At 44.0% G+C, this 12,663-nt stretch overlaps 1 protein-coding gene across 1 annotated transcript in view; it reads left to right on the top strand.

Annotated features, from left to right (window-relative positions):
* The window catches only part of TMTC1 (transmembrane O-mannosyltransferase targeting cadherins 1), a gene marked incomplete at its 5' end in the record, with an annotated part of 332,295 nt that overhangs the window by 226,114 nt on the left and 93,518 nt on the right, over positions 1-12,663 (top strand). The window contains one exon of the mRNA XM_045288470.1: positions 4,317-4,484. Within this exon, the coding sequence (XP_045144405.1) occupies positions 4,317-4,484 (168 nt within the window). The remainder of the gene's footprint in view (positions 1-4,316; positions 4,485-12,663) is intronic.

Below are 12,663 nucleotides of genomic sequence, written 5' to 3'. Positions count from 1 at the left end.
GTCAACCATCAGCGCTTTGCACTGGCTGCCCTGGGCCCTGGGCCCATGTCCCTGGTCAACAGACCAGCATTTTCTTTATTACCAAGAGCAAGCTGGGCTCAGTTTCCTCACCTGGAGGCCAGAAAAACATGTAGTTTTTTCCTTTGCTGATTTTCCACTTTCAAAAGCAGCTCTTAGCCTGCCCTTAGCAATGAGGAGGTATGCCTCTAACCCCCTGCTGCTGAGCTCTGCGTGAAAGCAGATGTGGAAAGATGAAGTTTCCTAATGGAGAAGTATCTTAATCTCTGTGATATTTGTGTCAGGTTTTTTAAGAACGTGATACTCTCGAAGAAATTTGCAAACCTAAGTAGAGATTAGTTTATATGGCTTAACATTCCTTTAAACCATATGTCAATAGGACCCTTTAGGGGGTGGGGTAGATTATTTGTTACAGATGCCTGTGCTGAGTGGAAAGGAAGGGTGGTCTCCTGTGTTTTGGTTGTAGCAGGGGTCAACAAACATGGGCCGGGCCGCCTGTGTATTTAAATAAATCTTACTCGAACATAGCTGTGCCCGTGCATTTACATCATGCCGATGGGTGTTGTTTAGTACTACAAAGATTGTTGAATACTAACAGCAGTGGCCATATGGTGTAAAAAGCCTGAAATATTTACTATCAGACAATTTTACCAAGGACAAAAAGTCGCCAAATCGGAAGGGATTGCCTAGCGCCAGGAGACTGTACCTTGAATCTGGCTCTATTACCAGCGTGGGGAGTTCAGGCTAATTATTTCGCTCCTTACGCATCAGTGTCCTCGCGGATGAAATGAGGGATCTTGAGTGTTGTTTTTTTGTTTTTGTGTGTGTGATTTTTTTAAAAGTTATTAATCATTTTATTGAGGCCTCTTACAGATCTTATCACAACCCATAAATCAAGTGCATCAAGCACACAGAGTTGTGTTTTATATTAGGTCATATCGGCTTCCCTCAGAGATACAGCGGGATTGGTTCCAGACCACTGCGGTCAAGTGAATACCCCAACTGAAGCGAGGCCCGGGACTTTGTCAGATAAAAATTATGTTTGCATTATGCTCTCGTCGATTACGTGTTCATCAACTCAATAAGCAGTGGGTTTGAGCTTCTGAAAAGCTTTATGAAAAAGTTTGAGCTATTGTGAGACTTACAACACAGGGCACACAGGAGGAGCTTGGTGGCCTCGTGGTGACACGTTGGGCTACTAGCAAGTCAGCAGTTTGAACCACCGGCCGCCCCTTTGGCGGAAGTCCAGGCTTTCTCTTCTCACGAAGGGTTACCGTCTCAGGAACCCACAGGGGCCGTTCTGCCCTGTCCTCTAAGGTCCCTGTAAAGCCAGAATGGACTCTCGGGCAGTGAGTGATAGCACCCAACACACAGCAAGCACATGCTGTTGACAAGAGGGTGCTGATGCACTCGATCCAGGGTGGCCACACACCTTCAGTCTGTGAAGTGAAATGCAGCCAAACGAGGTGTGTCTGTGGCTATAAAGATGATACTGTTGCTGCGCTGTGAATATTGTGGGGAGCCCCTATCAAACCCTGAGCATAGTGTCTGCCGTGGAAAGCAGTTCACCCAACACACAGACATTAAAAGTAGCTCATTATTTTTATGGATGCTGTTAATTTTGTTTCGTCTTCTGCCCCTTTGTGGGCATTGCTTCCCAGTTGTTAGTGGCCCAGTGTTGTCCTGCCCCAGCCGGCCAGTAGACAACTCTGGAGAGCTTACAAATGGAGTACTGGGAAGGAAGTAGGAGGGCTGAGTGAAGCTGCAGTCTGGGGAACACAGGCAGCAGCGAGTCAAGGCCAAACCCCAGCAGTGACGTAGGGAGCATGGACGCTGGACTGTGACATCCTGGGTTCTTATCTGTGCTCTACTCTTCACTACTTACTTCACCTTTCTCGGCCTCGCTGCTCTTTCTGGAGCATATAAATACGCCATAGTGACGCACAGGTTCACGAGGATAAACAGATCCGGCACACAAGATGTGTTCGGTACACGTGACTGCTGAGTGGTGCTACTCTCGGTAGTCAGGAGTGAGGCGAGCATCCCACGCCTTTCTAGTCCAGGTCTTTGCTCAGATATTGCCTTCTCACTGAGCCTTTCCCAGAGCATCTCGTTTAAAATGTCCATCTTCTGGCCTCCCCTTCTCTCTCCTCTGTTTGAGCTGTCACTGGACAGCATCTCACTCTCTTCCCCGTGAGTTTCTTAAGGATGAGGACGATCGCCCGTGTTGCACACTGATCTGTTCTGGGTGCCCGTCACAAGGTAGTCATGCGGTACATGTCTAATGAATGCCAGTGTCTGCTGGGAAGTGCCGGGCTCAGCTTGGGCCGGGGCTGCAGGCCTCTGTAAGACGCCCACAGACTCGAGCCATCAGCCTGGCCGCTCACAGGACTGACAGCAGTAGTGAAAGTAAGGGACTCTGATGACGTCCTGATACCTTTATAGGAGAAAATGAAGAGTTGTTAAAGAGACCTTTTCAATTTTGTCATTTTGTTCCTACTGGGGACTTTATGTTCTAGCTCAGGGTCATCAAACTGTGGCTCACGAGCCGTGTGTGGCTCTTTGGGTATATATCTGTCTAACTCAGCGCCAGCAGGCCTCCTGTGGGAGCAAACGGGGATCCTAAAGCTCCGGTCAGATGGGCCAGCTGGCCTGTGGGACTTGAAGTGAGACCTGGAGGGCTCAAACTTGGCTTCTCATGCAGTCAGAAACCCCAAATACTCCTCTTGTCATGTCCTACCTTTGACACCAAAGCACAGATATTTAGGACAATGAACAAAAGGAAAAGGGGAATGTAAAAGGAGGCTTTTTTTTTATTTTTTAAAGAATCAGCTTTAGGAGTGAGGAGACCTGTAGTGGCGTGCTGGTGATGCGTTGGGCTGCGATTCACAAGGTTTGAGGTTCAAAATCACCAGCTGCTCCACAGGAGAATGACAGGGCTTTCTACTCTGTAAACCAGCAGTTCTCAACCTGTGGGTGGCGACCCTTTTGGGGTCAAACCACTCTTTCACAGGGGTCGCACGATTCAGAATAGTAGCAATGAAAATAATGTTATGGTTGGGGGTCACCACCACATGAGGAACTGTGTGACAGGGTCGCGGATGGGGAAGGTTGAGAGCCACGGTCTCAGAACCTCACAGACGTACTTCTCCCCTGCCCTTGGGGTTGCTCAGAGTTGGAATCGACCCCCTGGCCGTGGATTTGGGTTGGAGTTTAGTTTGGAGTGAGAATATCCAGCCATTTCTTTTTGTAAGACGAAAGACTTAGCTCTCTCAGTAGAGTGGAATTATTTTGGGACAAGGCCTGTGTTTGATTCATAATTGCATTTGTAATGCTTGCCACATAGCCAGATACAAAACAAAGAATAAGCAAATGCTTACACAGAGTTTGACGCTGGCCTTCTTACAGCATTAGTTTCGGACTATGAAGTAGGGTATCTTTGAAGTAGGGCATCTGTTTGAGCATTTTGAAGTAGTGTATAGTTATCTACATTGGATGTTTTGACTAATATGCACACAAGAATAATGAGTGCAGACTGGATCTGTGTACTACAGGGCCAGTAGGCTACTAGGAAACATCGCTGTGGGCATGGAGATGATGCAATGTTTCTTCCACCAAACCAAAGGCTTCCAAAGACATGAGAGTGATATACCAGAATCCCAGACATTCAGATAACACGTGCCTGAGACAAGACAACCACACCCATATAGTTTGTCTAAGATGATCTCCAAACTAGGAGACTGGTGAATTTTCCCTCAGAGTGAGGATTTTGGCTGGACACTCCTGGTGAGAGAGATGGGTGTCTTTGGTGACTAGCATACCACCCAGGACCAGCTAGAAAGCTCTCAGCTTTTTCCTCTAGAAAGCTGGGATATGACTTCGGGGAACTCTTTAACATCTAGCGTTGCAGCATAATGCCTAAATGTCATCACCTGGTGCTGATGCAGTTTACTGAGACGATGCCAGTGGCATGATGGCACACAAGTAGGAAGCCCTAGTCGGGAACCGAGAGCACACTGGTGGGACTTCACAGGATGCCGGAGCTTCAGAAATCTGGGACAGTTTAAATGCATGGCATGAACTGATTATTCGGCTCTCTAATGCCAAAGAGCTGTCAAACATGCTCGAATAGTCTTTTCGAAAACTAACACATAAATGTTGTTTAAGCAGGGAGTTTATATTTTATTTCTCTAGCATAAGACACATTTTATTTGAAAGTTGATTATGCAGGATAAAGTGGTTAAGGGGAATCCATTGCACCCCCAAAATAACCTCATGTCTTCCATCCTGTTTTCCAGCATGGGCTACTGCATTCTTTTTGTGCATGGATTGAGCAAGCTCTGCACTTGGCTCAATCGATGCGGGGCCACCACCCTGATTGTGTCCACCATGCTGCTGCTGCTGCTGCTCTCTTGGAAAACCGTGAAGCAGAATGAAGTGTGGCTGTCAAGAGAGTCCCTATTCAGGTATGGTTAAGAGAAAAATAGAAAATCTCTTCCTGGGTCTGATTGTACTTATTCATCTAGAAAATTCGTTTTACTTTACACCTGGAATGGAAGACGCAATTCGCTGTGGGCTTTAACTTTAGTTTTCACGTGATACTACAGAAAAGTCAATGAGAGTTGCTTGCACAGTGAATTTGTGAAAATAAGGCCCAATAAGTTCAGATAGAAACAATCTTAATAATGAGCTGGGTTTTAAAATCAGTTGTAAACAAAATGAATAAGCCTGATCTCACTGTTAAGACAAGCACACAGGGAGAAGGAAAGGAAATGAATACAGTACTCAGAAAATGGAAAATGAAAATAACCAATTTGACATGCATGCTAATTTTCTCATTATCATTATGATTATCATCATCATTATATTTATATAGTAGAGGCTTATTGCTGCATGTATGTGTGAGTGTATCAGCATGTGTAAATGAACTTGTTTCCCCATGAAGATCTGCACCGTCACACACACTCAGATCACACTCTGGTGGGACTCCATCCATCTCAGTCCACGTGCATGGGAACTCTTTCCACAGTGGAGTGAGTTCCTCTTGCTCCTCAGCACTGAGGTCAGTCTGTAAACACGGGGGCTCTGGAATACAGTAATATAACTTCCTCCTTGTCTCCATCTGCTGAAACGTTCTGTTTTCACTTTCAAGATCTGATTTTATAAGGAACTTTACAACAGAACTGCCCTGTGTAAAAACCAGTTACAGCGTTGGTGTCACCTAATGATGTTTGCCACTTAATCAAGCCCATTTGGCCATGGATTTTGGCAGGCAGCAGGTTTATTTAAAAGATAAAAAGTTGATGTTTGAACACTCTACAACTAATGGCAGCAATTAAAAACAAAAATGAAAACCCCCAGCTCATTGCATTCAGAAGCGGCTGCCCTTTTGGAGGGAGACATTCTAAGCCCCGTTGATGCTTGGAACCACAGTGAGGTTTGAACTCTCTGTATTCTATTTTTTCCTATACATACAGGGTGAGCAAAACATATTGTTCCAAGGTGATAAGAATCCTTGTTAGACAAAAATATCAAAACCGTGAAGCTACTGTTTCTTACCATGTCCGTCTAGATTCATACATCTGAAATCAGTATTTCATCTCTCTGTTTCCATTTTACTTGAATCTATGATCAACACTCATTGCAGGCTGGGGGGAAAGGACCAGCCCCCCACCACTAATCATGGGCTCGATAGGCAAAAGTCAGAGAGCATGAGAGATAGATTGAAATAATGGAGTCAGACACATTTCATGGTAGCATGCTGGATGGCCATGATCTCAACAACCAGGTCCGCGCACAGTGTGGGCTGAGGTGAGGTGGGGCAGAGAGCTGGCAGAAGCCCCGTTTATTGCTAACCAAGGGTTATATCTACTTAGGGGGGTGTGATTACAGGTAGCCACACATCACAAGAAGGGGATGTACAATGATTGGAAGGGGATGAGCTAGGGGTGTACACATGATAGGAAGCAGAGGGACTAGGGGTATACATGTGACAAGAAGGGGCGAACCCTAGATTCATGATGGTGGCCTAACCTTGGTCACCCTTGGGTGGGCTTGACTTCTCTGGGGTCTCCTACAAGGAAACAGACAACTACTATCCTTATTAGAAGGAAGTGGGTCCTACTTTTTGTGGGATAAACAGTGGTGTCTGCTTGGTCTAGATGGCTGATAACCCTTAGGGAGAATAACCCCTGATCTACTTCTGATGACCTCCAAGTGTATAGTCATTAACAAAGAGCTAAGTTTGGCATATATTTGGGGGAGACAACTTGGGAGAAATCCTTCTGTTTCCCACAACTCACGAAAACAGCAGTCAAGGAGGGAGGGGAAAAATGAGGACCTAATGCCTAAGTGGAGAGGAAATGTTTTGAGAATGATGAGGGCAATGAATGTACAAATGCGCTTTACACAATTGATGTATGGATTGTGATAAGATTAGAAAAAAAAAATCCAACAAACCAACAAAATAAACTTAATACCTAAGCAAAAAAAAAGAAAAAAAAGAAAACAGCAGTCAAGAAATCAAACAATATCACACTGGGAAAATCTGCTACCAAAGACTTCATTGACGTATGAAAGAGCTAAGAGGTCACTTTGTGGACTAAGGGCCACCTGACTCAAGCCGTGAAATTTTCAGTTGCCTCAGTGCATGTGAAAACTGGACAGTGAGTAAGGAGTACCGGAGAAGAGTCGATGCATTTGAATTACGGTGTGGGTGACGAATATTGAAAGTGCCGTGAACTGCCAGAAAAAACAAACACATTCGTGCTAAAAGAGGACAGCCAGAGTGTTCCTTAAAGCGTGTGACTTCAACCTGTTACCAGGAAGACTAGTCCCTGGAGGACATCATGCTTGGTATTGAATCAGCAGAAAAAGGGGACGACCCTTAATGCGGTAGATTAACACCACGGCTGCCACAACAGTTTTAAGGATGGCGTGGTTAGGATTGTGTCTCGTTCTGTTGTGCTTAAGATCACTGTGAGTCCGAGCCAACTAGACAGCATCTAACATAACAACAGCCCTTCCTGAGAGAAGTCTGCCATCTTCAATGTGCACCACATCAACACAGCCGTTCGGGAATCCTGGAAGGACTCGACTTGTGTTCCTTTTTAAATCTCCTTTGAGCTTGGGGAAAGCAAGCATCTGAAGGGGCAAGATCAGGCCTCTCGTACAGGGTGGATAGCGTAAGGATTCTCAATGCATTCTCATAGATAGCCCTTCCTGTCCTCTGAGAATGAGCACATGCATTCTCATGATGGGGAAAAATCCCTGTGTAACTTCCTGGCCTTTTTCTCACCATTGTAGTTTTTTCTTTCTTTCATCCTGTCTTTCCTTCTTTCTCTCTTTCTTTTTTGGAAAATAATTTCTTTATTTTCGATCATCCTATGTCTTTGGGGGGAAAAAAAAATCTGTCACGATTACCCGGTTGGAATTGGCAAAATCAGCTGTAACTTTTTGAACTGGTCTCTCTGCCTTGAATGTAACTGACCCAGCAGATCCCTTAGATGTCACTGTTTTGAGTGACCAGTCCTGAGGATGCTCTGAGAGACAATCATGGGTAGCCAGCCAGGTGTGGCCAGCTGCAACTCACCTGTGCTTCCCAGGCTCTGGGAAGAAGCTCGCTCTAGTAGGGATCAGGACTGCTTGGAACTTTATCACACCACACAGAAAGGGCGCAAATTAAATATTTTTCTGACCATACTCCACGGGTAACAAACCGCACAGAGCAAAACCATGTATAAGGGGAGGCCTAGTATATATAGTCAATGAGCTGTTTAGCATCAAACACAGCTTTTCTTTCTATGGGCTTAAGAGACATTGTGCCCAAAGAGACCCTTAGTTATCAAATGGAAGAATTTTGTGTAATATGCAAAATAAAGCTGTCCATGATTTTTCAAAGAACTTTGTCCTATTTTATCAGTGTCTTGAGAAGACATTTGAGAATTCGAGACTTTCAGGCGTATTCTTATTCCATATCAAAGCCAGATGCTCGTGCTAGCTCATCTGTGCTGAGTAAAGTTCGGATCAGTTTAACAATATCAACTTAGAACCCACAGGGCAGTCTCAGGTTAGGGATCTAGTGTGGGATTTGGGGTCAGACTTCCTGAGTTCACTCAAAGTTCTAACATTGATTCACGGTGTGACTTTTTGAAAGCTATTTAAGTACTCTGTGTCTCTGTTTCTTCATGTGTAAATTTGGAGAGATTATATTGTTCAACTCCTAGGTATAGTGTAAGGATAAAATATGTGTGAAATGCATAGGACAAGTAGTAGTACTATATGACAAATGTATGTGATACATATTATATAATGTTTGAAAGTTCCTGCTATGAATTAAACACTATATTCTAAGATATAAGATAGACGGATTGTCCCTGCCATAGGGGAGTTAGAAACCTGTAAGGGAGTTAGACATACAAGATGTTTCAATAAACGGTAGCAAGTACTAGGCATAGATAGGCCAGGGCATTGTGAAAGGCCAGGCAAGTAACTAAAAACAACCGAGGACTCCCAAAAATTTCTCTTGTAGGCCTGAGCTGAGTATTGAAGGATGAAGAAAGCCTACATTTCTCATGATGGTCAAAACCAAGAGCAAGCCAAACTAAGCCATATCATTAGTTGAATTCAGTTGGGTATTCCAAGTTTAGCTGGCAATTTCTCCAACATCTGTTTCAAAAAAAAAAGTTAAGAGAAAATTGCAGGTGTTCTAGAGAAGATGCTGTTCTTGGCCAAGGCTTCAGTTTTCTCCTGTCTCCAGCTGTAACCTGATGGACACTTTTAGGACGAGGCCCACTGAGGCCTTTCTTTTGAGGTGGGTGGGGCTTTCCAGACAACACCATGAGCAACACAATACAATACACTGACAGGGTATCTTAGGGCAGGCTTTGTGTTGGAGATCATACAAATTTCAGTTGAGTTTCAGCCTTTTCAAGTCAAGTCTCCTCTCACACAAAAAAAGATCCCAAGGTCTGAAGTATTTTTAGGAGACTCAGATATAGGCTCCCCTCACAGTTTCATTATCTCTGCCCTTTTGTTAACAAGAACCTAACACACAAATCCAGTACTTGTGCCAAGTCAGAATCTCAGAGAAGGTACGTAATCTCTGCCCATGCTAAGATAGCTATAAGGGTGAGGATCCAGGATGTGAATCCAAATCTGATGCATAAGCTTTGCCTCACCAATTATTATTATTATTATTACTACTACTTTTATAGCCAAGACTAGGCATAGTACCAGCAGAGGGAAATGTTCATGATCATAGCATAAAGCCATTATTTTTTAATTCTTATAAAAAGAAACTGTTCTGATGTCCTAAGGTGAGATTGTGATTATTCTGGTCAGGTCTAGTAACAGCCGAAGAATCTTATGTTGGCTTGGAAGAAACAAGAGTGTAATAGCATAATTAGAGATAATACTCCAACAATCTTCAAAATACTGAGGAAAAGATAGGAATATTGTCTTCTGTATCCGATTCATGGTCTCTGAGCATCTCTTCTATGATTAGTTCAAGTGATCCATGGGCCACACCTACAGGAACTTGTGGCCTAGACAGTCCTCCACTTCTGCAGGACACATTTCTGTGTCCACCTCTTTGAGCTACTGAGTCAGAGCTCAGCAGATCTCTAAGGGCAGAAAATCCAAGATTGGCAGCTCTCGGTGGTAAAGGGCAGGATATTAAATGTTTTAGGCTGTGCGGGCCATTACAATCGCTTTACATATTCTCAACTCTTCCATAGTAAGGGGAAAGTGGGTAAGGTACCAAGAAGTGGATGTGGCTGTGTTTCATAATGGCACTGTTTGCCAATATAATGTTGTGATCATGAAATTCTAATGGTACTAGTAGCCTGTCCTACCTTGATGGCCAAACATTGATCAATTTCAGGTATTATTTTAGCCAAAGATCTGCCCAACTACTTACTAAGGGTACAATTTTAACAAGAATGTCTTGTCCCTCAGGGTTCCTCAACTCTCAGATAGGATGTGCAGTAATACTACCTATCTGATTTTGGTTTTGAAAGTATTAAAGGTAATACTTTCCATGGGAATTATGTGCTTGGCCTAATGAATGATTCAGAATAGGCATTCCTGAAGAGGGGGCCACTGCACGCATAGCACCTGCCAAAACAGGCCTCGGTGTTATGATCAGGACCTGCGAGGCAGAAAATGTGGAACAGAACTCCAAATTTAAAATTTTTCACAAAGTCAAGACTTAACTGTATCCAGCAGACAGAGAGAATTATTGAGACCTTGAACTGAAACCCTTCCTTCAAGCGTCTTTTGACTAAATAGTAGGTCAATCCTTGAAGTAATGAAGACCACTCTTTAATTATATATCATAGTTTCCCTGGGTGGGCCATACTTCCCTCCCACTCCCAGAGGGAGGGGTGGGGCAGTGGGAAAATGTAGGGGGTTGGAGGAAGGCTGCAAAGGCAAGAACCAACACTTTATCCTCAATTATGGACTATATAGCACAAAAGTTTTCAATTGCCAAGGAGGCACCAAATTTTTGTTTTTAAATTTGCACACCTATGAGCAATGTGATGGCCAACATACACTCATATGGTCCACAAATACTCTGAAGCGGATGTGAGAAGTTTGGGGGACTGGAGTTTATCAGATCAGGCTACTGGGACTAGACAACAGGAATGGAAACAACGAGAAGGTCCACGCAATGAGAAGACTCAAACAGAATCACTGAACAATATGTGTAGAGAGTGTTGGTGAGAACCTCCTGTTTTATTGTGTACAGGTGTACAGAAAATACAATGTGTGCCTCAAATTCTTTTTCCCTTTCTTGCTAACCTCTCTGTATGTAAGAGTTTTTTATGAGAGTTTTCTTTTGTTATCAGAATTTGGGGGGTGGATCTCTTGACATACTGTCCATCGTTGTCAGCAGACCAAGTTGATGATCTCCTGACTTGGAGACAGAACTTATAGTAAGGTCGTTTCAGCTATTTATGACATATCTCAAGTCTCTTGCAAATATTAGATGTGATAAATATGACTGATATGAATTAAAATATAGGCTTGAAAGAGAGATTTTCATTTATACTCACTGATGTACTGAATAGTGGGCTTTGGGATCCAGCAAGGTTTAGGAACACACCCTTGTTTGTGGAGGGGAGTGTACACGGCTGCAGGTTTGCAAGAAGAGAACTGGAAGTCCGCAGTGCGAGCATGAAGCGCTCACACTAGGGAAATTGGCCCTGGTGGGAAGAGGAACCTGGCAAGTTACAAGTTCGTGGAAAATTTTGCCGTTGGCCACTTGCTTCTTTTCCATAACCTGTTCTTTGTGAAATGAGAGACTGGAATAACAGAGCAGGAACATGTCAGAGAGGGAGGGAAAAGGTCAACAACAACAACAATGGGAACAGCAGAGTGTTCTTGGAAGTAGAGTTACTCCACCCACTTCTGCTTGCCAGTTAGGAAGATCGTTGCTTCCTCTTGCCGCCGCAGAACAATGCTCTGGCTACGTTTCCGCAGACCCAATTGTCTGTTCCTCGGGCGAAACCTAAGTGAGAGTGCTGCCGAGCACACCGCGTCCACTGAGCATGCCCAACAAACGCCAGGGGTTTCGGTGCCGAAACCAAACGTAACTTCAAACCCGACAGTTACCATCCACGAGGTAGCTCTGGATAGAAACATTTGAACTTTTTCTGGATAGGGGTTCCGTTTTTTCCTTAATTGTAAGACTTCATTTATTTGTGATGTTTTTTTATTGTGAATTCAGGGGGAGAGGCTTTTATTTCACACCATCTACTCTGCATTGAGCAGTTCAGGCCTCCCTTCAACTCCCCCCGAGCCCCACCCCCACCCGATTTCTCTTCTCCTTCGTATGGGTCTCCAGCTTCCTTTGCACCCAAGTCAACACCTGTCAGCCTTCTAGTCCAAGATTCAAAGTATATATATATTACTATTACCCTGCACCAACTCTTAAATTTGGAGTTCTGTTCCACATTTTCTGCCTCGCAGGTCCTGATCATAACACCGAGGCTTGTTTTGGCAGGTGCTATGCTTTGCTGTTGTTGCTAGTTTATTTCAGGTAGATTGCAACCAGCAGCAAACCCATGTGCTCTGAGCAGCACTGGTTCATAGGGGTTTTTTGACCGTGACCTTTCAGAAGCAGATCAGCTGGCCTGTCTTCTGAGGCACCTCTGTAGGTTTGCCAACCTTTCCGCTGGTAGTCAAGTGTTGTTTGTGCCACCCATGGACTTCATGAACTATATATTAGTACATGCAGAATGCTTAGAACGGTTCTTAACACATAGGAAGTACCCAGTAAACAATTTAGTGTAGCCCCATTTGTTCTTGTTTCTGTGCTCGGCCTACCACATGTAGAACGCTTCCAGATCAAGTGGGAGAAGAGAGATGGCTCTGGGATCACAAGGATTGGGAATCATCTTTCTCGATCTTCTCCCTAGAACGCTTTGGTACAATTAGGATTGCATGTCCATATTCTTTCTTTCTTTCTTTAAAAAAATATCATTTTATTGGGGGCTCTTACAGCTCTTATAATATTCCATACATCATCATCTCCAAAACATTTTCTACTTGAGCCCTTGGTATCAGCTCCTCTTTTTTCATTCCCCACTCCCTCCCACCCTTGTGACCCCTTGATAAATTATAAATTATTATTTTCATATC

This window comes from Echinops telfairi, unplaced genomic scaffold, assembly GCF_000313985.2.
Source record: "Echinops telfairi isolate 266 unplaced genomic scaffold, ASM31398v2 ScPeMD7_21;HRSCAF=78, whole genome shotgun sequence".
Taxonomy (NCBI): domain Eukaryota; kingdom Metazoa; phylum Chordata; class Mammalia; order Afrosoricida; family Tenrecidae; genus Echinops; species Echinops telfairi.
The sequence above is the reverse complement of the archived record's forward strand: the minus strand, read 5'-3'. Positions and strand labels throughout refer to the sequence as shown.